The 27,724-nt window shown below is 37.4% G+C and overlaps 2 protein-coding genes across 3 annotated transcripts in view; one reads left to right on the top strand and one right to left on the bottom strand.

Moving 5' to 3' along the window:
- Positions 1-27,724, top strand: part of TBCD (tubulin folding cofactor D) — a 129,796-nt gene that overhangs the window by 31,537 nt on the left and 70,535 nt on the right. For both annotated transcript variants that reach the window (XM_040530895.1, XM_040530896.1), the window contains one exon: positions 23,500-23,656. In XM_040530895.1, coding sequence (XP_040386829.1) covers positions 23,500-23,656 — 157 coding nt within the window. The remainder of the gene's footprint in view (positions 1-23,499; positions 23,657-27,724) is intronic.
- ZNF750 (zinc finger protein 750) lies at positions 754-9,174 on the bottom strand. Its single transcript, XM_040530897.1, has 3 exons — positions 9,054-9,174; positions 2,869-4,504; positions 754-2,429 (listed from the first exon to the last, which is right to left on the bottom strand). Exons 2-3 carry the CDS (start codon positions 4,293-4,295, stop codon positions 1,712-1,714), a joined length of 2,145 nt encoding a protein of 714 aa, XP_040386831.1. The 5' UTR covers positions 4,296-4,504; positions 9,054-9,174; the 3' UTR covers positions 754-1,711.

The raw sequence follows: 27,724 nt of genomic DNA, 5'->3' as shown, positions 1-27,724 counted from the left end.
CCATCATGATTTAACTGGACTCTTTCTGTCACCATATTCCCTTTGTTCAAACTTCACGTTGGTATTTTTGTCTTCTGATGATCTGAAAAGCTTTCTCTATGAAATATTAGAGATCTGTGCTGTTACTCTTTTTCTGTTTCTTAACTCAGAAACTTAATGTCTGTAATAGACTGTTTAATGTTAAGTTTAGCCAGAGCATTCTAAAAAGTTTGTCTCAGAACACCAGAGCACAAAAATTACACTGTAAGTTCTGGGGACGTTGCATTGAACACATCTCTGCTTCCTTATAAATGTCTATGCCTACTAATAATGCTTAGGCGCACAAGGATCTCTCTTATCTGAATAATGACTCAGTGAGAAGCGTATACCATATTTTTAAGTCAATAATGCTTAGCCTGGGTCTGTTTTACTTAAGACTGATAGTGCACACTGTTCAAGCTCAGGCCAGGTGTTTATACAATGAACAGCCTCATTTCAGTTATACTTTTTGTAGAAGCCTTGGATATGCTGGACAGCAGCTTTGTGGAAAGGCCTGTCATATGGGGCTAAAGTGCAGATGAATTACTCGGCATAATGAACTTCCTTCACTTAAGAAAGTTCCTTTTTCAGAGTTGTTTGGTACTCAATACCTCATTCTACTTGTAAATTGAAAAGTTAGCTAGCAAGTTCTCTGCTGATATATTTTTTAATGTGTGTTACAGATAGTGTAGTGAATGCTTTTGTGTTCATTAATGACTTTCCATATATTTTAAGTATAGGTTACAGATTTATTTGAAAAATTACAAGTTTATATACACAGTTGTAGAAGCAGTAAACAGTTTTAGGATCTATTTATAAGCACACTGAAACACATAACTGGTGACACATTTTTTCTGAAATAAAACCTTCACCGGGAGAGTTTTCTCAGGTGAAATAAATTATATAAATATCCTTCTAGACTTGGAGTTTGAAGGTTGCCCAGTGTCTGTCTTAACCTCAGAGGATTAGGCACCTAAATTGTTGACTTTCATATTTTCAGTATTGTTTTTATAGTGGTTCAGTTAAAGATAAACATAAACCGCATTTGTTAAATTGGTGCAGACTTTCTTTGATTTAATGTAAGTCTTGTTCTTAGCCAACAGAAGAGAAGTTTGTTTTTACAAGGTTTGGATCAGTCTATTTAAACTGGCATCTGCCTCTAAGTAACTAAATTTGGTCTGTTTTGCATTATGGCGTAAAGGCGGAGTGCACAGAACAGTTTTTACAGTAAATTCTAAATAGCCGGGTTTAATCTTAAGCTTATTTAAACTACTGCACAGTGAAATAAGTTTTCCAAAGAAAAAAGACCAAAAGAAATTAAATGAAATTAAGCCTGAAAAATACTGACAGTATGTTATTGAACAGTATTGTTTCTGGAGCTTAAACATCTTGTAAGAAAAGAAGTTGTAAAAATTATTTTACATTAATACAATTGCAAAAAACCTTAGAGCTTTGTCTAATGTACTTTGGCTTTAGTAATGAATGCAAAAATTCACTCATCAAAGTCTGAGCTTCTACAAGGGAAAGCTCAATTACTTAAAAACTTTAATATAAAAATATGAACATTATTTACACAGGAGAGATTGAATGTATCTTGTCATGGACCAAATCCAATAAGAGATGGTTTATAGACATTTTCTGATGTAGCTGGTCACTAACTTCTGTGACTAGAAACTCACTGGAAAGGGAAGCATTAAGATACTCTTGTTCTCTTCCTTAAAGTAAAGACTCGGCTACAGTCATTTGGCCTTACTCTTTTAGTGCCTTGCTGTGATTTTGCTGATTCTTTTTGATTTGTCCTTTTTTGTCCTTTTACTTTTTGATTGCACTGAGTATCCTGAGTATCAGAAGAATTAAGTGCAGGTTCTGTACACGAAGTATTACAGTCCTGAGGACTCTGCCCTTCGTTGTCCATTCTAACTTTGCTAGGGCTGTATGCAGCCAGCTGACAGAGAGCTACGGCTGCTGTTTGTTTCTGTTCATCACAACTATCGATTATTCGTAAGTCTTGAGCTTCGTTACGGTGAGCCAGGAAAGATTTGTTGCAGACGCTGTTAGTAGGGTTCTTGGGGTTACACACATCTGCGCCAGAGTTTTCATTTTCAGGGTTCGGAGAAGTAGCAGCACCATTATCACGAGATGGACTGTGGGATGACGTTTTCAGGCTTCCTGTGTTGCAGGAATCTTTTACCGAGAGGTTCAGAGGCATATCTTGCAGTTCTAGAAAGTTCTGACTTTCTGTTTTGGATGTGGTTTTGTATGCATGTTCATGAGCAGGTCCTGCATTTGTGTCAGCCTTTTTTGAAAGATTAAGGGGAGCTATTCCTGTGTCTTCTTCGGTGTTGGACAGTGAACCTTCATTGTTAGGGCATTCGTTAGGTGTGTATGAATCTTCATCAGTGACATTAATGCTGCAAGAAAAGAGGACAAAAGAGAATTCGCTATCAGTTAATCTTCTAAATTGGGGCTGAGGAAGTGGACAGAGAAAGAGAAAAAAAAAAAAAAAAGGTTATTAGTCTGACCACTTTGTTTTTCTTCCTTTCCCTCCCCCATGTCCCTTTCACTGTAGGTATCACTCTAATACAGGTGTTTTCCCGAAATACACAGATACATACATAGTGATGTTACAGATACCCGATGCACTTCAGGTGAAGGAGTGCTCTACTCACTATCTTACTGTGAGCTTTACAGTTGTGTGTATCTGCTTTGCAGATATATCAAATAGAACAATTATCTCAGTACTATAAACGTAAATGTACTTTAAGGGCATTGCGTGAAATGTATACGTGCTGTCTTTGTGTGCCCCTAAGAAGTCTGACAAGAACTCACAAAGTGATGTTATTATTTTACCTGGCAGGTGAATCGTCACGATCTTGCTGTGTTGGCACACTTTGAAGTTGAGTTGGTTGGTCAGTGCTTTTTCTCACAGGTCTGAAAGCTGTGAAGTTTTCTTCTGGTTGATCATACTTGCCAAGCGATGTGGAAGATGACTTGTTGGAGAGGTCAAATAAGCCCTCACATGCGTGGCTTGTCTGGGTGAAGTTGGTTGGGCTAGGTCTACCTGGGGAGCCTGTTGCTGCGCTTCCTGCCAGAGGGCTCATTTTAGCATTCTCGCGTTCATTTTGGTCATCTTTGGAATGACTTTTGGCATGCAGTAATGTCATTTCTTTTTCATAGTCCGCTTGTTTTTTATGCGAACCTAGAGGGTATTGTTGGGATGGACTTAAAGAAGCTGGATACAACAAGGTAGTTTCTTCCATTAGATGAGAGCTTTGATCCCTGTTAATACCAGCTACGTGTGAAAATCGGTAAAACGGAGGATCGGTTGGCCTACAAAATCCATACGGTATAGGAGGAGCGGAATGATATTGTTGGAATAATCGATAGTGTTCATATGCTGATGGATTTATGGGTTTTGGAAGTGGCCCAGGATGGGGAAGAAAGTGTCTCTGGTCTTGTGTGCCGTAGACGGACAGAGCAGAGCTTTCACACTCTGAATTACCTGGAAGCAAGTAAGGTGTGTAGATGGCCAGCCTATGCTCATAAAAATGGGGCGAGTACTCTGGAATCATTGGCTGCATGTAAGGTGAGATGGAACCAAAGCCTTTTGTGGGAGGAACTTTATGTGGAAATTCTGGGAGGAAAGGAGAGCCTGCTTTCCAGGGGTGACTTGGTGCATGAAATGCAGATTTAGTGTGAAAAGGTGAACTTTTGTTAGGGAGCGATATAATTTCAGATACTTCACTAGTTTCTGGGCCTTTGCTATCTCTGTGTTCTCCTACAGGAACAAAAGCTGAGGGCCGTACAATGCTGTCCAAAAGAGGCTGCATGCTGATGGCGCTTTCTGTTGTAGTACTGGCAGGGGTTAATTCCTTCTGAATTGCAGTTTTTTGTCCTTGAATTGCTGTGGTTGTTGCCTGGTTTTGTAATTCAACGTTTTCCTTGGCATCTTCTTTTGGAAAAGCGTATTGAGGCTTTGAATCGAGATTTGACAGTCCATTGGTGACAGATTTAGAAGAAGTTGCTTTGACTGCAGTGTCGAGCTGATTGATCTGTTTTGGCTCCAAGGAGCTAGCCTTTGGACACTTGATAACGCGATCCTGCTCTGATACTAAAGTAATGGAGTTTTTGCAGAGGCCATACTTCATGTGGTTAAAAAGATGGGATTTCTCATTGCAAGTAAAGGGGCACTGAAAGCACTTATACTTAAATGGCTTTCCTGGTGGTCTTGGGATGTAATGAGGCTTCTTTGGTTTACGTTCTTTGAGGAGACTCATTTTTTTTGCTGCTTTAAACAATTAAATGTAATGGTTCTTTATAAAAACTTTCTTGTGGTTAGCTTTCCTCAGTTTTAGCCTCTTGATGTTTCCAGTTTTTCAGGTTTCTGGAATCCTTCTTCCCAGCTGAAAAGAGGAAGCCAACTCCCGTGGTGTCTCAGGGAAGAGGGGGTGACGGAAAGCAACTTTCGGAATTGGTAGCACAGGAACTGTAACACAAAGGTTAAAATTAGGTGTACTGGAACTAAACACAAACTAAGACATCCTTTTAACTCTGTTCCCCTTAATATTATATATAATGTGTTTTGTGTTTGTGTTTTTTTTTAAACAAAAAAATGCTAGATGCCAGCCTTAAAAGAGACATATATTAAAATTTAATGTCCTTCAGCACCTAAACATACTTGTAGAAGTGTCTTAATTTTCAGCAGTGCTAGTCACTTGCAGCTGCTTTGGGCTTGAAGGAGTTTTCTTTGAAAACTGAAGGAACATTCATTCAGAAGATGAAAGGAGAAGTCTAGGTGGAGCTGTTGAGAGAGAAGTGGAGGTGGGTGAAATGAGAAGAGGCAGGTCCTGGCAGCAGCTAGATATGGGGCAAGCCTGTCAGGCCGGTTGGGGAAAGAGAGGAGGGAATTTCCTGCTTGGTGAAACGAGGGTGGAGTGGATTGGTTGCACTTGGGTAGCTGACTTGGCTCTTTCAGACACTGACCAACTCCCCCTCTTTTAACTGGCATGGCATTTCCTAACAGCTTAATCTCAGTGGATACCTCAAAAGTGGCCAATCTCTCGAAGGATAAAACCACACCAATTTTCTTCCTCTTCCTAATTCAATTAAGAGAAATGAGTCCTGCAATATCTGACTAATAGAATATTCTGCTTGATAAACACATTTCACATTCTTCTGCTGTGCAGCACCTTACGTATTGCATGTGGTTAACACAGACACACAAGCATATCAATTCACGTAAAAAGTGGCAGACAGCAATTGATTTACAGGGGCATGATCTATCTGCCTTTCTTCAGAAAAAGTAAGGTTGTGGATACTTTATACAGCCTAATGATTTGCTCAGTAGATAAGTCAGGAGGGCTTGTATCAGCTTGTTCCATTATGTTCACTGATTCTGAAGGCGTGAGAAACTCTCAGAGTCAAGTTCTCATGATTTTATAGGATGTGTTATGGCAGAGATCTAAAAACTGATGATTTCATCATGAACTATAAGCATCATTATCAAAATGATGACTGTTGCAAAACCACGTACTGTATCTATTGTGTTACCCGAAACTGCAGGAATACTAATTGTAGGAGTGACTAGTATAGCTTGCTTTTTTAAATTATTTTTTTTAAACAGCTTTCTACATAGAACTTTGAATTAGTACTATTAAAATATCAAGCTTATGAAAAGAATTGTTGGTGATTATGTGCTGTGAGATTTTAGTTAAAGTACAGATGTTTTTACATTTCTTAAACAAGAGATTATTTACTAGAAAATAGCATGCAACACATTATGAAAACTGAAGGCAAAGCTACAGAACTGCTGCTTGTTTTACCAGGTATAGTAATTCTAGCAAATTGTAATACTTTTTTTTTTTCTGATGTGAAAGAGATATTAATTTGTTAAAATAATAATTGTGAAGACATTCTAACAAAAAAAAAAGTGTACCTGCTTTATAAATAGGAAAAACAAACTTTCTTAAAATTAACAAATAATTAAATGTGACAGTCTAAAGAAATAGAAATATTAATAGCTTTTCCTGAATTTTTAATATAGCTTTTTTTTGAGTTGGAGACTAATAATGTTACAATGTAAAAGAAAATCACTAGAAATATACAGCAGCATGTTAAAGTCTTGTCATTGGAATCTGATTAAAATGGAGCTCAGTAAATTTAAAAAAAACACATAGTATTTAAAAATTATTTTAAATAGCGATAACCAGCATTCTTGTGCAAGATTAAGAATAACACTTTTACTTAAAAAATAATTAAAAAATATATATAAAAATATTGGAGCAAAGGAGGCTTAGCTGGTCGTCTTTTTTTTTTTCTTTTTTTCTTAAGTGAATTTGTTGTATTTATTTTTGACTAATGATGTATAACTGACTTGGAGTTTGTGATGGACTTGATCAAGTCAGTTTGTACCTGTTGTTCCTCATATCATCTTGGAAGTACTTGTACTAATTGTTCTTGAAAAAAAGATATTGTTGTCAAAACTCCATTGCATTCTTAGTTTAGCCATTTATGATACAGTCTGAATTTGCATTCAGGTGCAGTATTTATAATAAAGAGATGTTAATTAGATTTTCTTGTTCTTCTAGCTTTCCTTCGCTTAATAGTGTAAATTCTTGTGTGTCCTGTTCCCCCCCCCCCCGACTTTGTACTTGGTATTTAATTTTGATTCAAGTTATTCCTGTTCAACAGAGTATTAACTATCATTTCTTAACAAGATAAAATGCATTGTTGCAGTTCTAATGTTATAAATTTAGAGCATTGGCAGCTTTTTTGTGATGTGTATAGCAGGACAGAATTACAAACACTTTTTTTTTTCAATTCATTATTTCTTTTGATGGCATGCTCAGCTTGCAGACAGTGGTGCTCCCACTCCGTGCTGCTTACTTGTGAGGTGTCAAACGAGTAGCTTCTTTTAAAGGGTGTTTACCCTTTAGGAAATTTAGGCTAGTGTCAGCCAGACGAATATTCTGTTCGTCTCTTTTACTGGTTAATCCCTTTTTTTCCATACGGCTTAAAAATGCCAGTAGTAAAACGTTTCTAAACCAAACCAAGGAAGACAATTTCTCTTCCCATTTCTAAGTAAAACACAGCAGTGTCTGGCAGAGGTACATGTTTCATAATTAAAAAAAATTAAAACTCTTTGATCGCACACATAAAACTGGAAAAAACAATAATGGTTTAAAATAGCTGCAACCAATTAAGACTGCCTCTATTATAAATAATGCCAGTTGCTTATAGTTGTACAGTGTATGTCTTCTGCTACTGAAATTAAAGTTTAGTATTAGCAAGAAAAATCAAAATAACTAGCTGCTTTTCCCTTAAACTTGAATACTATAACTTGTAATATCCTTTTAAAAATGGGAAAAATCTTTCAGTAGTAGGATGATAATTTTCATGCAACTTTATTTTTCTTTTAAATTGAGAATTTACTTCCTGAATACCTGATTTTAGAGGTGTGGGTATTTACATATTATCATGAATTTCTCATTTTAGGTTTGAAGTGTAGTGGTATTTATTTATATTCTTACTGAAAATAGGTCGTTCAGATAATATGGGTTAAACTTGAGGTTGTATTAGCTGTTTGTTCTGTGTCGACAGCGTTCCTCCTTACAGCGTCCCAGTCTGTAGCCCTTTCCAGCCCGAGATTGAGAGCAGCATGTTTTCGTCCAGTTTGTAAAGTGTGTTGTTGCTACCTCTTTGCTTTTAAAAATGCTAGCAAGTCCAGAAAGTAAGAATATTATTTAGCATTGAGTGCATGTATGTGTAAATACATAAACAAAAATGTTTTTGTGTATAAGTATATCCATACAAATATACACCTGTGTATTCATACACATGCATACACACACATATATATGTACATACATATATATGCTTCTTTTTTTTTTTTTTTTTTAGGTTTTTAAGTAGTCTAAATTGTTTAAGATGTCCGGCTGATCAAAGGGGAAATTTCAAAATGTCTTTTATTACAAGCAGGGCTGGTAATTATGTTTCTTTTTAGGACACTGCTTTAGCAAACTGCGTAACAGTTTGTCATGCACACTCCATTATTACTGCAGTATCCTTTGGTGATGTTGATCTCTCTGACCAAGAGCACTCACTGGGGTGGAACATTTTGAAGGACATGCTATAATTAAAATATTGTGATGTGGCATTATTGCATAACTCAAGGACATGCCATTGTCACCTACCTAGAGTGTTGCAAGAACAAGATTTGTGAGTTTTATTCTAGCAGAGATTTTCCAGTGATTAACTACCACTCCCTTCTAAACTTCCAGTTCCTTTAAACTGAAAGATAAATTTTAACACAACTGTTTGTTAATTAGGAGGAAACATGGGCGAGAGGAGTGGGTTGGTGAGGATTGGGAAGGAAGTGTGTGCTGAAGGTCCGGACCGGAGGACTGCGTGCTCCTGTGTGTGTGCGAGTGCGCGAGAGGAAGTGCAGCGGCAGAGATAGCTAACTTGCTCAGGTGGTGGGGATAAGAAGAAAGAAGTATCCATAAATATTAAGTTAATAACTCCACATCTTAATATACTTTAATTAGTTAGAGAAAGGATAACTTAATCCAATTTTCTTTTAGTAAATTTAGTCAATTCCCACAAGCTGGAAAACTAATAAATCAAAACCGAAACTGAATATGTCATTGCCATACAAGCTTTTCAGATTAACACAGTCCTACTATATAAAGGAGAGTTGGCAGACTAAACGTAGCAATTTCAAGCAGTACAGCTTTTTGTCATTCTTCAGTATAATACATTAACTCTCCCCATGGGAAAAGGTGCTTAAAACACTTTTCACCAACAAGTGTAAGTTATTGTAAAAACTTCTCAGAGTCACTTAGTCTCACAGACTAAAATCTTTGCCGCTTCTGTTGAAACTTTCTGCTGAAAGCTTAAACCAGTGCAGTAAATGCACCTGTTAGGAGGAACCTAGGCTTCTGAGACAGCTGAAAAATGCATGCCTCTGACTGCCTTTCTAATTGTTAATATAAACACATTTTATTTGAAAAAAATGTCTAAATAAAGGCACTTACCAGAGAGAGAGATGTCTGAAAGCTTCCAGGTGATCCCTGTTGCTAACCTGTAGCTGTCACTGCTGAGAGAGAAGTACCTGTTCGCTGCCCGATTGCTAAGTGAAACTGCAGGAGGTTGTTTCAGGGGGAGGGACTTAAGAAGTGTAGGAGTTGAGCCCTGAGGGTGTAGAGATGCACCTGATATTACTCCAGCCTGAAGCTACGATTCATTTGTTTGCGTCCACTGCTTTCATTCAGTATTACCTCAGCATCTAAGCTATCGAAGAGAGCTTTTGTCGCTTTTGTGCCCTCCAACAACCAAGTTTTACTCTAAACTTTTGTGTCTGTTCCTCTGAGCACTAATCTACAAAGTGGGGTCAAAAATGGCTAGGCAATATACTGAGCTTTTAATACATTTACCTTCAGTAGAAATTACTTGTGAGCAGCAGAATCGACCGTACACAGGGGGTAGCAAAGCTTAAAAATAGTAATTACACATTCTTAGTAGAAACAGACAATTTTCATTAAATGCCTTTGTAGCTTTAATATTCTTGCTCTTTTTTTTTTCCTCCCCCTCTCCATTTTTATTTAAATCTTTGTGTCCTTCATGAGTCTCCTCTCTGAAGGCGGGACTGAACTAACTCCAAGCTTGCCACAGGAACCTGCCAAAGCTTGCCTATAATCAGCAGTCAAATGTACAGATCCTGTAAATGGAAGGGAGTCACCTTGGTGAGAAATTGATTATCATGTCCATACATTTGCTCAGGAGCAGTAAAACTGCATGGTGAAAGGAGGAAGTGTGACGATCATCCACTGATTAGGGCTGGTACTTGCTCGTAGTTACATTTTACTGAGAGTTTACAAATGACAAACTTATTAGTGTATTTGCCAGTTACCTAGTGACAGTGCAAAGCTGGTTAATGAAATGTCCCGCGTGCTGGTCCTTGAAAAGGAGAATCTTTTGGTACCATTCCTATTACTGAATATGAAACCTACGTGTTTTTTGACTACTATTTCTGATGGTTTAGAGACATTAAATTTTTGAAACATTTAAATACATAGGTATGATGAACTCTGTACTTGATATAGTTGTTTCAAAACTTGTCTGTAAAGCAATGCCTTAAAAATCATTTTAATGATGTGGCCTTTATCTTGATCAAATGACGTATGGACATCTACTTTCCTGTCTAGGTGTGCAGATTACCATGCTTCCTGTCGCAATGCCAATGTAACTTGATGGAAAAATGTTATGAATACAAGCAATTGCTAATCTTAAGGTAGAAAGGTGGGTCTTGGGGTGTTTTTTTGTTTGTTTCCTTTTTGTTTTAATATTTGCTTTCGTATGACACAGCTTAGCAGTGTAAAGAGATGTCATATTACTGTCTGGTTGTTTGTAAATCCTTTGGCTTTAGATGGAACAAAAGTATTTGTAGTGCATCGTTCTTCTGTTTAGTTTTGAGGAAAAGTAGAATATCAGAAAATTTTAATTTCACAGAAAGACGTTTTAGTGTCTGCATTTGGAAACTTCTCTGAGAATACCTGAGGGGAGAAGTCCTTTGCCTTCTTCATTGAAGATGTTATTAAGAAGTCATCATTCGCTAGTGAATAGCCTTTCTTTCATGTCAGTACGTTTGTGTGCCATATCAAACTACACGTCTGTCATTTTTCTTCTGCAAATGTGGATCTGTAGCTCGAGGAAATACCATCATTTATTTTTTATTTTTTATTTTTTGCATGTGATGGGGTGGAGGTTGGTTTCCGTGAATAGAATCAGATATTTTGTTTTGAAAGAAAATTGCAAATTTTGGCACCTGAAGGACTCCTGTAATATATAGGTGACTGAATTGGGTTAAGAGGCAATTGATACTTGAACTTCGATTTTTCCCCTCTGTCCCTATCCCCCTTCCCTGATCTGGTATGTGAAGGGGAGATGGGATGACTGGTTGCTGCCTTGGTCCAAGGACAATATGGAGCCTGCTTTAAATCCAGCTATTCTCTGGAAGTTGCTATTATTAGGCAGGTCAGCTGAAGTCTGTTGTGAACAAAGTAAAACTGGAAAAAAACAAACAGATAATTTAAATGGTACTTTTCTGGGTGCTTGGATGATATTAAAAATCCAAATCTGTTGCTGATGGACACCAGAAAAGGAGCAGCTCCCTGTTGTGTATGCTTCTGGAAGTAATAAATCTTGATTACAGTGATGTGGTTTCATCACTTACTTTTGTTAACTCATTATACTTGCATCGTACGTATTTGGTAAACTGAACCCAGTTGCCTGTTAGCAACACCCTCCTTAGTTTACTTGAGCACAACACTCAGATTAATTGAGTTGAGTACCAGGATGGACATAACATGTTTATTGGTATTTTTTTCCTAAGTCGTTGGTTTTGTTTGTTTGTTTTCCAGTTGTGATTGTTTTTATATCTCTGACGGTCTGAAGCTGTAGTTTTATAGCTTCTTTGTGTAGTTTAGTATATACTTATTTAATCTAAATCTTATTTAAAATACAGTCTCCTGGGCATTATCAAGGAAGTGTTGCATTGCAGTAGTTGAATTTCATATGTTTAATTACTTAGCATGAAACTGCCCGTTCAATAAATGTTGCAAACTTGTTTCTTTATGTTTTTATATGATTTTTTTTCTGAGCTTTGGCATTAAGCAGAAGACAAAGTGTCAATAGCAGAAACCATACATGCAATTGGGATTAACTTAACCCGTTCATGATAAGCTGATTACCTAATTTTTGTTTTCAGTACTTGAGAATTCCCTAGATGTATGAAAGAGTGTCTGGTGTTGCTCTGGTCAGTTATCAACCCCTCTGTTGATCAGATAATTCTTGGTTTCTGCTCTAAAGCAAAGAACAGCCCCGATTACTGAATTGTTCTGCTGTTTTGACATTGGCTTATATCAGCCAGAACTGGTACTGGCTTTCAGAGGATGTCATAGAATAATAGAATGGGTTGGGTTGGGTTGGAAGGGACCTTAAAGCTCATCTAATTCCAACCCCCTGCCATGGGCAGGGACACCTCCCAGCAGGCCAGGTTGCCCAAAGCCCCATCCAGCCTGGCCTTGAACACTGCCAGGGATGGGGCAGGCACAGCTGCTCTAGGCAGCCTGGGCCAGTGCCTCACTGACCTCAGAGTAAAGAATTTCCCCTTTATATCTAATCTAAACCTACCCTCTTTTAGTTTAAAGCCATTACTCCTTGTCCTATGTCACTACGCTCCCTGATAGAGTCCCTTTCCAGCTTTCTTGTAGGCCCCCTTTAGGCCTGGAAAGGCCACTGGAAGGCTGCTCTAGTTTCTCCCCAAAGCCTTGTATTCTCCAGGCTGAACACCCCCAACTCCCTCACCCTGGCTCCACAGGAGAGGGGCTCCAGCCCTTTGATCATCTTCGTGGCCCTCCTCTGGGCTTGTTTTGACTTCCATGTCCATTGACTGTCAGTCATCAGCAAGATTTCCGTATCTCTCTAGAGATGCTTTATAAATGTATGTACTTGTTATTCCAAGAAAGAAGAATGATCAAAGATTAATGAGAATAAAGCCATTTAGTTGAGCACTGATAGACGTGTAACTAGTGAAGCTTATCTCGCCTTATAAAAGAAGTGCCGTAGAACTGTGTGCCTGGCAGTACTCACTTATGTGTTTATCACCTTTGTTATGTGTCTAAATGAATGGCTTTGAGCTAAATGATCAAGAAAGCCCTTTTTCTTTGATTACTTGAACTGAAGTTATTGACAGATTTTGCTGTCTGTATCAGCATGTTTGAACTAGGTTGTTCTTAAATCCCAGAAGGGGGCAGATGTATTTGCACTGTAATTAGTGTAACTCATGCTGGGCCCCAAAACAGTTTGTGATTCTTGTACAATATTCTCATAACTATTTTCTTCTATCCCATATGAATAGTTATTAGTCCTAATGCTTTTCAAATAACAGCTTTGAAATGTGCCTTTGTTTTTCATAATGATTCCAGTCCCTGACTTGGGAGATATGTCTGGGCAGATTACCTTGCTGATGTTTGTGAGCCACTTGTTCTTGATTACTAGAGCAAATTATTTGTATGGGAAAAGAATGAAAGCTCAGCAGTTAATAGCAACAGCAGATTGTATTTTCAGATATTTATTGTGGCCTGTATTGTTAGTGCTTGGGCTGGAACTAGGATGATCTTCCTTCTGGTTCCCATCCTCCCCCTTGGGCAGTGAAACATCTCGGGGGAAGCAGGTAACATCAGAAACTGAGACTGTAGGCAAAACTATGAACTGTTTATAAGAAATGTTTTTTAATGGTCATTCTTTTCATTATCAGCCCTTTTAACAGAGATGTAAAATATGCCTTTCTTGAGTTTCTACTAGATGCTTTGGTTATAATTCCTTTTTAAATTTATTATTCTTAAAGCGTTTTTCATGCAGAGTGGTTTTGCTTTGATTTAAGACTTATGCCAGAGATTCTAAGACAATTCTCTCACCTATGTGAAGTCAAGTTTTTCTCAAGGAATCCAGTAGTAGAATCTGGGTTGTACCATGGGCAGTTCCAGAATATATTAAATTGGTCCCACACGTTTTCTTTGAGACATCAGCAGCAGTGTGCTGCACTAATGCCAGTCTCATGAAGAAGAGAACAATGAGACATGCAATCAATATTCCTAGACTTGAAAGGTTTTTAGCTTTCAGTTATTCTTTGGAACATGTCAAATTTTATAAGGATGTATATGATTAATATATTTTGTCTACTGCTTTAATTTTAAAAGTGAGGAATATAGAACAGCAAGTGAAATCTGCTACTTTATTCTTTAAAAAAAAAGGCCAAAATTATTGAACTGCAGTTTATCTGTTAAGTTTTTGAGTTTGAAGTTGTGTGTTATCATTTAGCTGTAAAATCTCAGCTGTTTTAATATGGGTCATCCAGCTGCATGTGCATGTAAAGAAAACATTCTTTTGAGCAAAATGGCAAAAAGTTATCAAAAATTCTAAGGTCTGATGATGTATCTGTGTGAATTTCTACATTTGGAATTGCAGCACTCTTAAATGAAATGTGTACAGGGTATGTGTAATGGCAAAAAACATATTTTAGTGTGGTTTCAGTATGATTTCACATCTTTTGTTTTGTGCTGTATTTGTGGTTTTGTAGGCTTCAGAGTATTATTTATAGTTTTTTTTATTTATTTAATTGGGTGGGGATAAATACTAAACAAACAAGAGAATCCTAGTTTACTTGAATTTCTGGTTTGCTTGTGAAAGGACGTTATTAAAATTTCTCTTGATGACAGCATAGTATAAACTTTCTAGCTAATAAGGTGTGTCATATATAGGAACATGAAACTTCCTAGGCGTTCTTAATATGTCAGTGGTGAGACTAAAAGTGTTCTCATGTTAAACTCTCAACAGCTAGGTGACCACTGAATATTCACAGCTGTATCTGTTAAATGGCAAGGGGTCTAAACTTCCTCTGTTTAAAGCCAATTAAAAGTTTGTGTGTTGTTTTTTTTTTTTTTTAATGAAATCAGTGGTAGAACTGTTAATGTTTCATATTCGAAGATAACTTTTTTTATTTTTTCTTTTTGTGCATTATGTGGTTATGATATTTTTGCCATAAAAACCGGTACGTTTAAAGTAAGGTTGGAAATGTTTCCATCTCTGGAAAGCAAAAAGAGGAAGCCAGGGCAGGAAGATTGGAAGAACTGCGTGGTTAAACTTGCAATGGATTGGTGCATATATTGGAAGGATTCCAGCCAGGAAGATGTTATTTTTGATCCGTTCTTATACCCTGACCTATTCACAGTGAATAGACAGAAAGAATCCCTCTCCCCTCACCCCACTTTTTTTTTTTTTTTTAAACTGTGGCAGCAGTGAAAGCAACATTTAAACAGAAGCTAATAATGCTGATGAGATGCATAAACCGTGGGTAATACAGAGTGTAACAGTGGTGGGTCAGTGTGAGTGATCCAAATCTTGAATTAGATTTGTCACTCTCAAAATAAATAGAAAGTGTAGGGAAAAAAAACAGCTTATGAAGAAATATCATTTATTTATTCTGTTTATAAATGACCATCAGAGTAAAGGGAGGAAAAAAAAAAGTGTAAGAAAAAAATAATAGGTATTAAAGTCCGGGGTCAAAAGTACTGTTAGTGAGGTAGTTTGAGCAGGGACTTGGTAGGTTAGGATGCCTTGTTATTCAGTGTGGAAATCAGAATGATTTCTACCTTTTCAGACAAAGAGGTCAGACAATGCTGCCAGTATCCCAAAAGACCCTGGAACAGGGAAATATTTTGTGTATTATTTGTGCTGAATGGTAGGCACCTTGTTTAAATAGGAAACACTGGTTATTTCAGTTGACGTTTCAACTGTTTTAAAAACGTCCCATTGTCATGTATATTGTTGGCAAGCAGTTGGTACGAAATGAAGTCTCTTGTGCTGTCAGAAGATTTCAGATAGATGCAGCTTATCTCAATGGCAGATGTTACGGCTTTGAAGGAATATCTCTATATACACAACTCTCTGCAGTTCTGAAATTCCGTTGGTTTCTGTTGCAAATACCATATAAATTGGGTTAGAGCAGGTATGTGCTCTGTGGTAGTACCAGGTTATCAGTGCTGGTGTTTCTGGTACAAGAAAATGCCTGTGAGTTAGCTGGTATTGATGAGACAGGAGATTCCTGTACATTTTATTTGACAGTAAGGAGAATGGTGCTTCCTGATAATTATATTACTGAAGTTGGCATACTTAAAAAAAAAAAAAAAGTCTGAAAAACTATGTATAGTGAAGAAGGAACATTTTTCTTGTCCAGTGTCATTGTGCCACCTATTAAATGTAAAAAACTAACAGCAAAATAAAAACAGTACTGATTTCAAGAGTGTTCTAGAATGAGGATTTAAATAGTCTTATAGCAATGTATTATATAACTTCTTAAACTTGTGTAAGTATTCTGGCTTTAAGGATTACCTTCTGTGTTTTCGTATTCCAGAATAAGATATTTGGTATTGATTTGCAGCTGCCTCGTTTTTTGGAGGAGGATACATCGGGAAATCAGGCTTCTGAAGTGCGCTACTTTATTCTGTAGTGGTAGTTAATTGTGAGGCTTTTGGCAAGCATTCAGGTACTTTTCATCATAGATACAGGAAGAAATGAAAAAAGATCTACCTGTCTTAGGTGGACGCTTAGAAAATAGAGAACACCCAAACCTGAAAGGCTGGTTACAGAGGAATTTTTTTTTTCTAACACCCAGGTGAACTTTAAAAATGATCCGTGGTATTGATATTGAAAATAATATTTAAAAACTTTAATGTGAATGTCATTTTCAAATTTTCAGTTTTCAAATTAGCACGGAGTCATTAAAAATAGTGCAGATTTGTTTTTTTCTATCAGAGAGAATAAATACCATAGCTGAAGCTGTAGCAGGAAAAGTCCCTCCTCCCCCAGTGCAACTGAGAAATGGTATAAATGCTAAGCAGGGAATAAATGACAATGAATTGCTTCTAGCTTTTCACTGCAGGGTTGATCTCAGTATTGCACAACCTTAGCCTAAAGGTTGGGGTTTCTCCGGTGATTTTTCTTTTCTGCCATGCAGCGTTATGAATTTGCAAAATTTTTATCCTTCTTTAGAGCAAGTCATTCACTCACTTGGTAGGATTCCTTCACAAGCCTGCTTCTTCGTGTCCTTAAACTGCAGTTTGCGACTGCTTAAGGTAAAGGAAGAGCTGTTAGCTGTAACCTGTATGAAGGTCTCTGTTAAACTCTCATATGGCCTTGGGCATGAGTGGGTAGGTTAATCCCTGAAACGTTTAGCACTCGGTGTTTCAGTGTTGAAGGGAAGGTAGATCAATACTATCTTAGGTCAGCTGTAGTTCTGGCAGTGTAACCAGGCAGGGGGTGCTTACAGATTTGGAGATTTTCTGGCTGCATTACATAATGACGTTGAGATAGACTGGCCAGAATCCAGATCTGTCTGCTTCTGCATTGGCCCCTTGCCACGCTCAAAAACTTGCTCCAATTTCAGCGTTGTAGCACTTCTGCAACCTGCAATTAGTTTATTGAAGCAGATACCTGGGAAATGAGAGCCAGCGTCCATTTCTTTAAATACTGTATTTAAGTAATGTGAGTGGTATCAAACAGTAAGTCTTTGGCGGAGATGTAGTTAGAATGTAGTTCTTTAGGGCAATGTCCAGCTTAACCAGCAATCCCTTCTCCCTGCCTGAAAGCCAGTCTCTGCAGTACTTATTTTCCACCCTCAGCAGCGAGGCAGACAACAATCTCCTTTGGTGCCCAGCTGTGATTCATTGCCGGAGCAGGTCTTTCCTGTGTGCTGACTGAGATAGGTCCATGGAAAAAAAATATCATGTGATCATATAATTAAAGACTCTCTTAATTCATTACGTAGGGAGAGACTGAACTGAGATTGCAACCAGACAGACACAGTCCTTCATAGTCACGGGTTAGAAAATGCTTGTTTGGTCTGCGGACATACATACATATATATATATATATGTATATATATATATGTAGCCCTATAGACATGGGTCAGCGTTCAGAATTGTGAGAAACTTAGGGCAGCTTAAGCTGCTTCAGCTGTCAAATTCAAACCTATCTTCTGAGTGTGCACGAGCTGTGATACTCGTCCCTTCTCTGGCAAGCTCCTAACTAGGTCAAACTTGGGTGCAGGAATGAGAGACGAGAGGCCACCTGTTGACAGTTTTTAGGCACTTGCCCTACAGGCTGCAATATTAGAGCTTTTCACAGAAACACTTGAGAATTTTCCAACAAAGCAGCACATGCTTTTTCTGATCCTTGCTGGAGAACCTATCCTCTGGCTGAAATAGTCTTCTAAAAGTAAAGTCTGAAGGAGACAGCCTGTATAGAAAACAGGAGAACAAATCGTAGATGTTTGGCTGAGCTTTAAACAAATATTTATTTCTGATAATCGACCTAACCTAAAATTATCTATGTTTGCATCTGTGTTGATACATTAAATATTAGTATAACAGCCCTAATGAAGTTACGATTAGGACCTGCCTCTCTTTCTAAAAGAGCTTAGAGTGCCATGCAAAAGCCTGTGGTCCCAAATCTGATTTCAGTTTTTTTTTTTTCAATAAAAACAAAGCGTTCTTCTTCTTTTTCCGTTTTTTTTTTTTTTTTTTTGCATATGAATGATAGTGATAGGCATGCTGTTTAAAACATGGGAAGCTGACGTGCTGTAGATACAGCTGTTTACGCTTTTTTTTATGCCTGAGGCTCACAAAGAAGATGAACCTACTGAAGGATTCTTCTGCAATCACTTTGTTTTGTTGAAGAAAAATCTGAATAAAACTATTATTCAGTAATTCTTTTTATTGATGCTTATAGTTTTGTTGAAGCCTCATAATTCATGAATAACTAGTTTTTTTAGACTTCTACCTGTACACAATGTCTTACTCTTCAGTAAGAGCAGACCTCCATTACTCTGAAGTACTTTTTCTTGTATTTTATCATTCTAAAATAGAAGACTTTCCAATAAATTTATTATGATTTGAGAAGGTTTCTCTGCATAAACAATCCACAGCAAAATGTAAGACTTACCTAAAAGGTAACATTAAACTCTGTTTTAAGACTGGCATAATCTTAGTTTCAAATTGAATTCAAACAGTTTGTTCTGAACTTGAGATTCAGTGCACAAGTCTGTTCTAAGTGAAGTAGAGTTGACTTGGACTTTTGCAATTTTCTTTTGTAGACAAGACCTCAGGCTAAGGAACAGGTTTTTGTTTGTTTGTTTAATTGCTGTATTTGTATGTTTTATATGATAAACATTGCAATAAATAAAAAACATGACGATCTGAAGTAATATAGGAGTCCTGATGGCAACGGTTGTAGTCTAGGTAAGCGTATGGGATATTTTTTAAAAGTACTTTTTTAAGGAAATAGTTTTAGTTATAGGGGACCTTTCAGTATCCAATGTCTTCCTTTGGTTTCTTTACTAGTTGTTCAGTGGTTATCATCTGCAACTAATCGATGCTAACCATCTGATTGATTAGAATCTCTGTTCAGAAAGCCAAGTGTCTGTGCAGCTCGTCTCTTGTGTTAGAGAAAATCGGTTGTTTGCAGGGCTTTGAAGCCAGAAGTTTTCTTCATTTTCACGAGGCTTGAGCAAAGCGCTGTGTTGCAACCTGCAGTTATGTTGTTAGGTAAGGCAGGGTGGAGCGTAACAGGTGCTTATTAATACCTCTAGGCTACGGGTAAAGGTGACTGTATTTTTTGAGCATTCACAGAACTAAACAGGTGGATATTGTTTTAGTATTCAGCTTGAGAGTGGACACTACTTACCCTCTGTATTTAATGGCAAACTTTTAATGCAGAACTATGAAACAAATTGTGACTTTCAAAGTTAAGTAACACTTCAGGTCTTCTCTGTGGTGTATCTCCCAACTCCTCCTTTTAAATTTAAGAAACAAAACAACAACAAAACCTTATTAATAATTTCAAACATAAATTTATTTCTGCTCTTCTTTTCGTTTTGGATTTTCTCCTGGATTTTTTTTCTCAAGTTTTTTCGCTTGTGTTTTTTGGTGGAATACATCTTAGGTATGTTTTGAACGTGATTTTAAATCTGAAAATTTGAAACAATAAAGAGCTTCGCAGTCCAACACTGCCCACACTGAATACCTATGAGGTGGTTATAATGGTGAATAGCTTAACAGGTACAAAATGCAGGAGCTGGCTACAAAGCTTTGAACATCATTGCTGTGTTGTGTATCAAGCAAAGCTCTGGAGGAGTGCAAATGCAAACATTTTAAATTGGAGAAAAACAAAATTTAAGTTAGGATTTTGTTTAGACTGAAGATGAAAGGTAGTGTGCGTAAGATAATGCAACCACAGAGCCTACCAGCTGGGGATTAGGAAGGTCTTTTGTAAGGTACTTCAGTTACAGTGGGCTAGATGCTACGGGTGTTTTGCCTGTGCTGCTCCTCCATGACTGCAGGCGGGCTCTGCTGGGACTGCAGGAAGCCACAGCCGAAAACAACTGCATTGTTTTTGACGACTCCAGGGTAAAGAATAAAGGGAAACCTGAAATTTTTGGTGGTGTTTCTTTTGTTCTTACGACTCTTAAATATAATGTAATGCTGATTCTGAAAGGAAATGTAATGCTGGTTGTGAAGTTTCTCTTATCTCCTCTCCCCCTTTTTCAAGCACAGAAACATTTGTCAGGAGCAATCGTTACACACCATTTCCCAGAGTTCCCAGTTCACCAGTAAATATTCTGCCAGTGTTAGAATGCAAGCTTAAAGAGAAGACCCTGACCTCAGTAGGGTTCCCGTGTTGAAGTATTTGTTTTTACTTAGCTCTGCCGTGTACCTTACCTTGTTTTCCCCTTTTCCTCCTGTATTGTAACTGCCCACTTTTGTATCCTTCCTTTGCACGACCTGTCTTTGCTCTTGACTTGCAGTCATGCTGTTTCTTCTGCAGCAGCAATGCTGTGAGTCCCAGACGCAGGAGTACAAAGAGGTGCAAGTCCAAATCACTGCTGCATGATAATGGGGAGGTCCTGAGCTGCTCCCAGTAATAGTGCTGTTCTTCATTGCATTTCCTCAGTTCCTGTTGTTACAGACTCCTGGCGGCATCTCCTCTGTCTTGGAGACTGACCTGAATAAGCTAGGGGCCAACTGGTGTTGCGCCTACCATGGAGAAAACGAAGGCCCTGAATTGAAAACCATGTCAGACAACACAAATGCAAGGCACCACTTGTGGGTCCTTCTGCTTTTTGTTCAGCCTGCAGAGAGGTGACACCATGCTCACAGCTGTCTGAAGTAGCTGGAGAAATCACCTCACGCTGAAGGAAATTTGCAGCAGCTTTGCAAAATTGCCTTTGGCGTCTGTTTTAGTGTTCCTGTAGAACCAGCTAATTCCATTTTTTTCATCAGTTGATGTAGCATTTTTCAAAACAAGCCAGTCAACATTTTTAAAGATTTTTATTGCAGTTTCTCTCAGAACTGAGAAGTGCCAAAATATGCATCCATCTTTGCTGTATCATTGTTCTTGAATGGGAATTGCTTTGCTGTTTTTTTTTGTTTTTTGTTTTTTATCCACATGTAGTGCTTGCAGTCCTAGTAGTCATATTTTGGCCATCCTTCTGCTTACTTTTTTGTTCTCATTAGGTTAAAATGAATCGAAATGGTATTTTAACGCTTCCCTAATCCACTTGTGGTGCCTATGTTTTGATTAAGGTAGCAATACATTGATGCTTAATTATTTAATGATTATATCTGCTCAAGTATATCTAGGCACAGTTTGCTAGTGAAATTAAGCCCTTGTTCAGTGGGACAATGGGATCATCTTGTGACAAGTCTTTTCTAAGGAATAAAGATGTGTTTGATAAATTTGATACTATAAAGAAATTCAAGATAAACCCCCCCCACACCCCAAAGGCTTTTTTTTTTTTTCCTGGCATTATTTACTTACCAAGGATGTGACATCTCTAGAGAGAGAGAAATATTCAAATTGTATTTCTGGATTTTCAGATACCAGGAGGAAGCCCTCCAGGGAGCCTTGCATACATACAGTATTTGTTAAACTGCCACAGTGTGTGTTGCTAGAACTGCAAAGAGAATTCTTCTTCAAGTTTTTGAAGGCTCTCCTTATCTGTAGAAAAAAATGACTTCTAGAGTTTTGATGGACCTACAAGCATGAAAGTGAAGTTTTCCCTCTGCTCAGTTTCCCAACCTTATTTTTGTTGCTTATAATAGTACCTGTGTTATAACACCTTTATGGTAAGGTTCTAGGATTTTCATTCGTCTTCTGTTTTACTACCCTATTTTCTCTATTTCCCCCAATATGATTTAAAACTAAAGAAAGAGAAGAAAAGAAAAGTGTCATTTGTTTCCAGTGCTTAGTCTGGGCTTACGCTGTGTGACAGCATCTTGTCTGGGGCTTCCTCAACAAAATGTGGCACAGAGATGTGTTATACCAAGGTCTATGACTTGTAGGCCTTTTTGCCTAAAACATCTTCTATCTGAAGTCACTCTGGTTATCCATTAAATCGTTGCTGGAAACATTAATGGACACGTTAATTTTTAAAAGCTGCTTGATTCTCAGAGTGGACCTTTTCTAGTCTGGGATTTGGTTTAGTTTCTGTTAAATCTCGGGTGTGGAAGCAGAAGAAGCGTGTGGAAGTTTCTGTTAAATCTTGGGTGTGGAAGCAGAAATAAGAGCAAAGCCCACCTGTTTGCATTTCTAGGTTGCATTGCATTTTTATGCAAATTCTGTCCTCATGCTCTGTGCAGTGTGGCAGTGCTGAGAGATTTGAACTTAAAACACTGCATTGCAGTCGCTCGACAGCTCTACGCAGAATAATATATCACAAGTTGCTTAACGAAAGAGCAACGGTGAACTTGTCACTTTGATTTAAGAGTAAGCAAAGAGTGTACTTAAGTCCCTTTCAAGATTGATGTATTGATGATTCACAGGCATTGTTAATCATAAGTATTTGTCAAGGTAGGACTTGTGCTGTGATAAATGGTGGCCGCTCATAGATGAGTACTGAATCTTTTGTTTTATGGTAGTTACAATACTGTGTTTATTAGGAAGTATTTTTTTCTAGCGATAGATGCTGTTGTTACGGTACCATTTGTAGTCCAGTAGTTTAACAATTTGACATTTCAAAATTTTGACTCTAAAATTACCTAACCCTACGAAAATTACTTGGACTCTAAATTGACTCTAAACATGTATTGCTGAGTAATAAATGATATCAGTCTTCCTTAAATAAACAAAGATACACTTGAAAAATAGTGGGCCTAAAAGGTTTACTTTATAAGAGGAGTCAACATTTCAAATACTTAGTAATTATACTTGGTCAAATCCTTCTACAGGCAAATGAGGGTATGTGGATGCAGATATTTGTTTTCCAGTGCAGCTGTGACCGGACAAGGCTTGGTATTGATACTCATATATAATATATTTATAAACCTTTGTTAAAAATAATCAGCGGGTACTCTAATTCTCTTAAGGGAAATTCCCAAACACAAGGCTGTTGCTAAAAAGCATTTTCTGTGAGGCAATTCTAGATTTCTAGCATTTTCTAGAGTCTACTACTCAATTCTCCTTTTACTTGGGAGAAAAAAGAGAAATAAACCTGCTCGTATCTGTATTACATTTTTATCTTTAGCAGCATATTGGGACTAAAGAACATCAAGTTTTTATCATGATAGTAACTCTGATGGAAATGGTAGATTTTTTTGAATAACATGCTATAGAATTAAGGTGTAACTTCATATGGAACCCCGTTGCTTTAATCCTCATTGAACTATATGGGATTGGAATAAAAAGTAAATGGCTACTGGCAAAGAAACAAAAATGGTGTATTAAAATGAAAATTTTAATGCTTTTTTTCTTTCAGAACACACACGGCTCACCCTGTGTCTTTTCTTTAATGATCACTCTCATACCTTTCTTCTGGTTCACTGTACGGTCCTAATTGTTGCTTTTGTGCCCTTTTCCATTTCACAGTGGTTCCTGTCATTTTGAAAGCTCTGACGTATGATGAGAAGAGGGGATCATGCAGCGTGGGTTCCAATGTGAGAGATGCAGCATGCTATGTGTGCTGGGCCTTTGCTCGTGCTTATGATCCCTCAGAACTGATTCCTTTTATTAACCAGATTTCAAGGTAAGCTGCTGCGATAAGAAACTGAGCGAAATACAGTTAACTTTTAAAATCTGTTCAAAACTAAGGAGGAACTAGAAGTTAATCTAGTAGTCTCATGCTGTATCCTCTAGAAGTTAATAATGTGGGAGAATAATACCCTATCTTTAAGACATTTAAAATTAGATATTGGCCACGCACACACACACACGCTCTGAAGTTGCAGAGCTGCTTTATGGGATCAAAGGAGAAGAGAAAACTTAGAGAAGTTACTTCTTACTTTTTCAGATGCACACTTGTATCTAATGATCCAGGAGTTTTGGTACTTTGTCAGATTGTATGGTGCAAAGAACATAGCATGTCATATTGACTTGCAAGTTGAGCTGATTTAGGTCTAAAGGAATAAACTAGACTTCAGATCTCCTAAAAACCCATTTCTGAACTTCCAGATACTTCTGTATGAGTTGTAGTTTTCCTTCTGAAATGTTGAAGATCAAAGTTTAAGTAAGAATACTCTTAAAATTAAATCACTTCCAGTTTATAAAAGTGGTAACAACTTGAGGTGTACGTGGTGATTTTGAATTCTTAGTAATATATCACTTCTGAAAAAGCATTTTTATTACAACTGTTAGCAGGTTCTCATTAAGTTTAACAAATACATGTGAGAATTCTTTTCTCTTTTGTTATATTTTGTTTTCATAGAGTACCACAGTCTAGAATGACTACTTCGACAAAACAACTTTTAGTTGAAAGGGTAAATATGCAAGTACTTCTTTTTCAGTCTGTTCTTTCTGTTTCAAAAGACTCAGAAGTCAGACTTTCAGAAGGTACCCCAGTCAACATCTGTCATACTGTAACGGTGGACTAGAACTTTGTGCAGGTTCCCCCAACACTAAGGGTATTTCTGCAGCTAGAAACTGGTTCTACCTTTTCCTTTTTTTCCCTCTTTCTTCTCATGCTTTTCCTCCGATTTTTGCTAGTCTTGTGGGATTCTCTCTTCAGTAGGTAGTCTTTTTGTTGGCAGCGTATTTGCTGACATTTCCAGGTGTCTTTAATGGGTGATTTGCACTGTAAACACAGAGGTAGCTTCTCACAGTTTCTTGGCAGACTTTTAGTGTGCTCTCATATCAGCAACTCAGATATCTTTGTCTCCATTGGCAGATTTTTAATCAGTAGTCATTTAGTATTACCTTTAAATATATATATATATATATAAGGACTGTATATTTATAGGTCCTGGAAACCTAGTCCTAGTTCTAGTGCTTCCTTTCTTCCAGACTGCTGGCAGAACTATTTCAATCACACCCAAACAGCCTTGTTTGGAAATGCAGGACTGCTTACTTAGCTCAACAGGTGCCCAAAGAAAATGTCTTGTTCCTTCTTCTTTAAAGCCAGTTTTGAAGGTTCCTTGGGACAGTCTGTACACTCTACATATCCATTTTTATTCCTTGAGCCTAGCGCACCTTCCCCTTGCTTGTCTTTGCTGTTTTTCATCCTTGTATTCTTACTTTCCAATGCTGGCCTTTTCACGTAGGGTCACAGGACAGTGTCTCCTACCTGTGTAGTACCTGCTCCTGGCATTTTTTGAGACCTTGATAAAATCTTTCTGTCTAAGAATCTGCTGTCACATTTCTGGAAGCCAAATGCTGTTCTTCTTCCTTCCTTTTTAATGCTGTTATATCTTTTCTACAAAGTAAGCAGGCAAAAAAATGCTAAGATTCTTAGCATTGTGTCTCTGGTAAAGCATTTTCATGGTATTTTCATCATGTTTCATCCACAACAGTCTAGAGACTCAAGGAGAGGAGTCTTGTAACACCAAGCTGTTCTGGAATGTGAGGCCATCTACAGCTGCTGGATGATTTTCAGAAAGAGAATTGGGACTCTAGGAAATGCGTGATTCAGTTATAAGCATGCTAGAAATAGTGAGTGATGCTCGCCCTAATAAGTTATTAAGGAAATATTTTATTTTCAAGGGTCATGTTTAAATGGTCTTCCAGTTGAGTTCAATGTAAATTATTAATATAAAGGTACCTAAAGATATGTTTGCACAGTGAAATAGTGATTGCATTTTGGGTTGTGTTTCTTTTTTTTTATTCTAGCCAGCTTTTTAAAATCCAACCAGCACAGATGATGGTAGCAATGAAGACAGAGTGACAGAATGAGTATAATGTTACCAAATACTTCTAAGAGGGTGTTAACGGCAGTGCAAAGTTATTTACTGCTATCTTTAAACCAGGAGGAATACATTTATATTCAGGCTGCAAGCAAAACTTGAGGAAGAGTGTGGCAATACAATAGTAAGGTCTTGTTCAAAGCAAGTGTTTTTTGTAGATTTGGTCAGCAGCCCTATGGAAGTAAATTCTCTGTTTCCATCCTCTTAGTTAAACAACTTTAAGGTTTGTTTAAAGGTCTGGAAAGCTTGTTCCAAGTGAAACTTTAAAGCCAAAATGCAAATTTAGAAACCTTCAGTTTATCAGCATTCTGTTCTGTTCTTCCATTTTTCAGAATTTTTCTTCCATTCATGATGCTTAGAGCAATATATTTCTTTTACTCCTTTTGCCCTACCACACTGCAAATCAATGTTGCTCTCCATATGTAGGTGCAAGCTGACTATTTTGATTTTACATGATTTGTGGTACTTTGTTTTACTGTTACAAAGCTTTTGCACAATTATGAAGAGTGCTGTGTTTCTGAAGAAGCTCCCTCCTGTCTTTTAGCTTTCAATCTGTTTTGGAAATAAGTTCTATTTTTTTTTTTAGGAAGACTCCAGGTGTAAATAATTGCTGTCTTCTACCTAAAGTAATACAAGTTACCACTGTGGCTTTGCCAGTTGCAACTTCACCTATGCGGAATAAGTTGGTGGAGTGGAATGAAACAGAGGGTAGACAGCTGGGGGGAACTGAAAATTTATTATTTTCAGTTGTAAAGTGTTGTGATTTACACGTATAGTTTTATAACAAAGCTGCACAATGTTTTAGCCAGTATTAATGCTATAGTAAGGCTCTAAGTAAAAATCTTTGTAGTTATGTTGGCCATACCTTTTCTTAACACAATCAGCTCTTGAAGGTAGAATTGCCACTGCAAAGAGAAACAGTAGAAAAAAAATATTCAAATAGGGTATGACACACAGTTTCACCTATTGTGTCAGCAAGCCAATAATTACATACAGCTCTTTTTTTTTTAAATCTAGCCTTAGGTGTGTCACTGTTTTACTTAAAGAAGAGTCATACTTCTAGCCACAAGCAAATTGTTGCTACCCTTAAAAAAAAATGCAGAACTCAGCATCTTGAAACAAAGTACATGATATCCATTGTAAGGTGAATTACACAGCAAAAATACCTGCCTATATGAGAATACAAACTATTAGGTTCTTAAAGAAAAATAATAAATTGTTTACCTGCAAAGAAAGCTAGTACCTCGTTAAAAAGATGTAATAAGTGATTGAGATCCTGAACTGTTTGCGTTGTCTTGGTGCTAGAAATTGCAAATGGTTTATCCTTCGTTCACAGTCTTTAACAGTGCTGTTGAACTGGCTGGAGATAATGCTGAACTTGGAGCATAAGTAGCTGGTTGCCTGGTAAGAATGCTCAGGGTCAAGAGACAAGGTGGCCTTCGTAGTAGAGTAAGTGCACTGAAAAACTGGTGGTAACTAGAAGGTGTTGAGTGGGTATAATGGTTAAACAGTGACCACTCTTCTTACTGTTCTTCTTAAGAAAAAAAAATAGACAGAGGATGCTTATTAGAAATACTTGCCTGAGAATTTTAATTTTTACATATCTGTTGGTATTTTTCCCTATCCATATTTCAACAAGATACGCTTACTAACATTTGTTTATTTATTTTTTTAGAAGTCCAGTTAAACTGGTTTCTAAAACCTTGCATGATCTATTCAAGCTTCAAGACCACGAAAAGAAGATTCTTGGCAAAGTAGATGAAACTTCACTTTTAATGCAGGATCAGCTTACTACATTTTGAAATACTTGCACATACTGAAGTTGCTATTCAGGCATATCTTCATAAAAGCACTGCTTGACTGAGATGTTTTTTCTCTCCCAGTCTGCACATGCATACACTCTTTTTAAGCTTACCTAT

The sequence above is a fragment of the Cygnus olor genome, chromosome 18 (assembly GCF_009769625.2).
Source record: "Cygnus olor isolate bCygOlo1 chromosome 18, bCygOlo1.pri.v2, whole genome shotgun sequence".
NCBI lineage: Eukaryota > Metazoa > Chordata > Aves > Anseriformes > Anatidae > Cygnus > Cygnus olor.
This window is presented reverse-complemented; position numbering and strand designations above follow the sequence as displayed.

Excerpts from the sequence above, each read along its gene's own strand:
- ZNF750 (XM_040530897.1), bottom strand. The coding sequence starts at position 4,295 with ATGAGTCTCCTCAAAGAACGTAAACCAAAGAAGCCTCATTACATCCCA. Across the intron at positions 2,430-2,868 it reads CGTGACGATTCACCTGCCAG|CATTAATGTCACTGATGAAG; the intron begins GTAAAATAATAA and ends CTTTTCTTGCAG.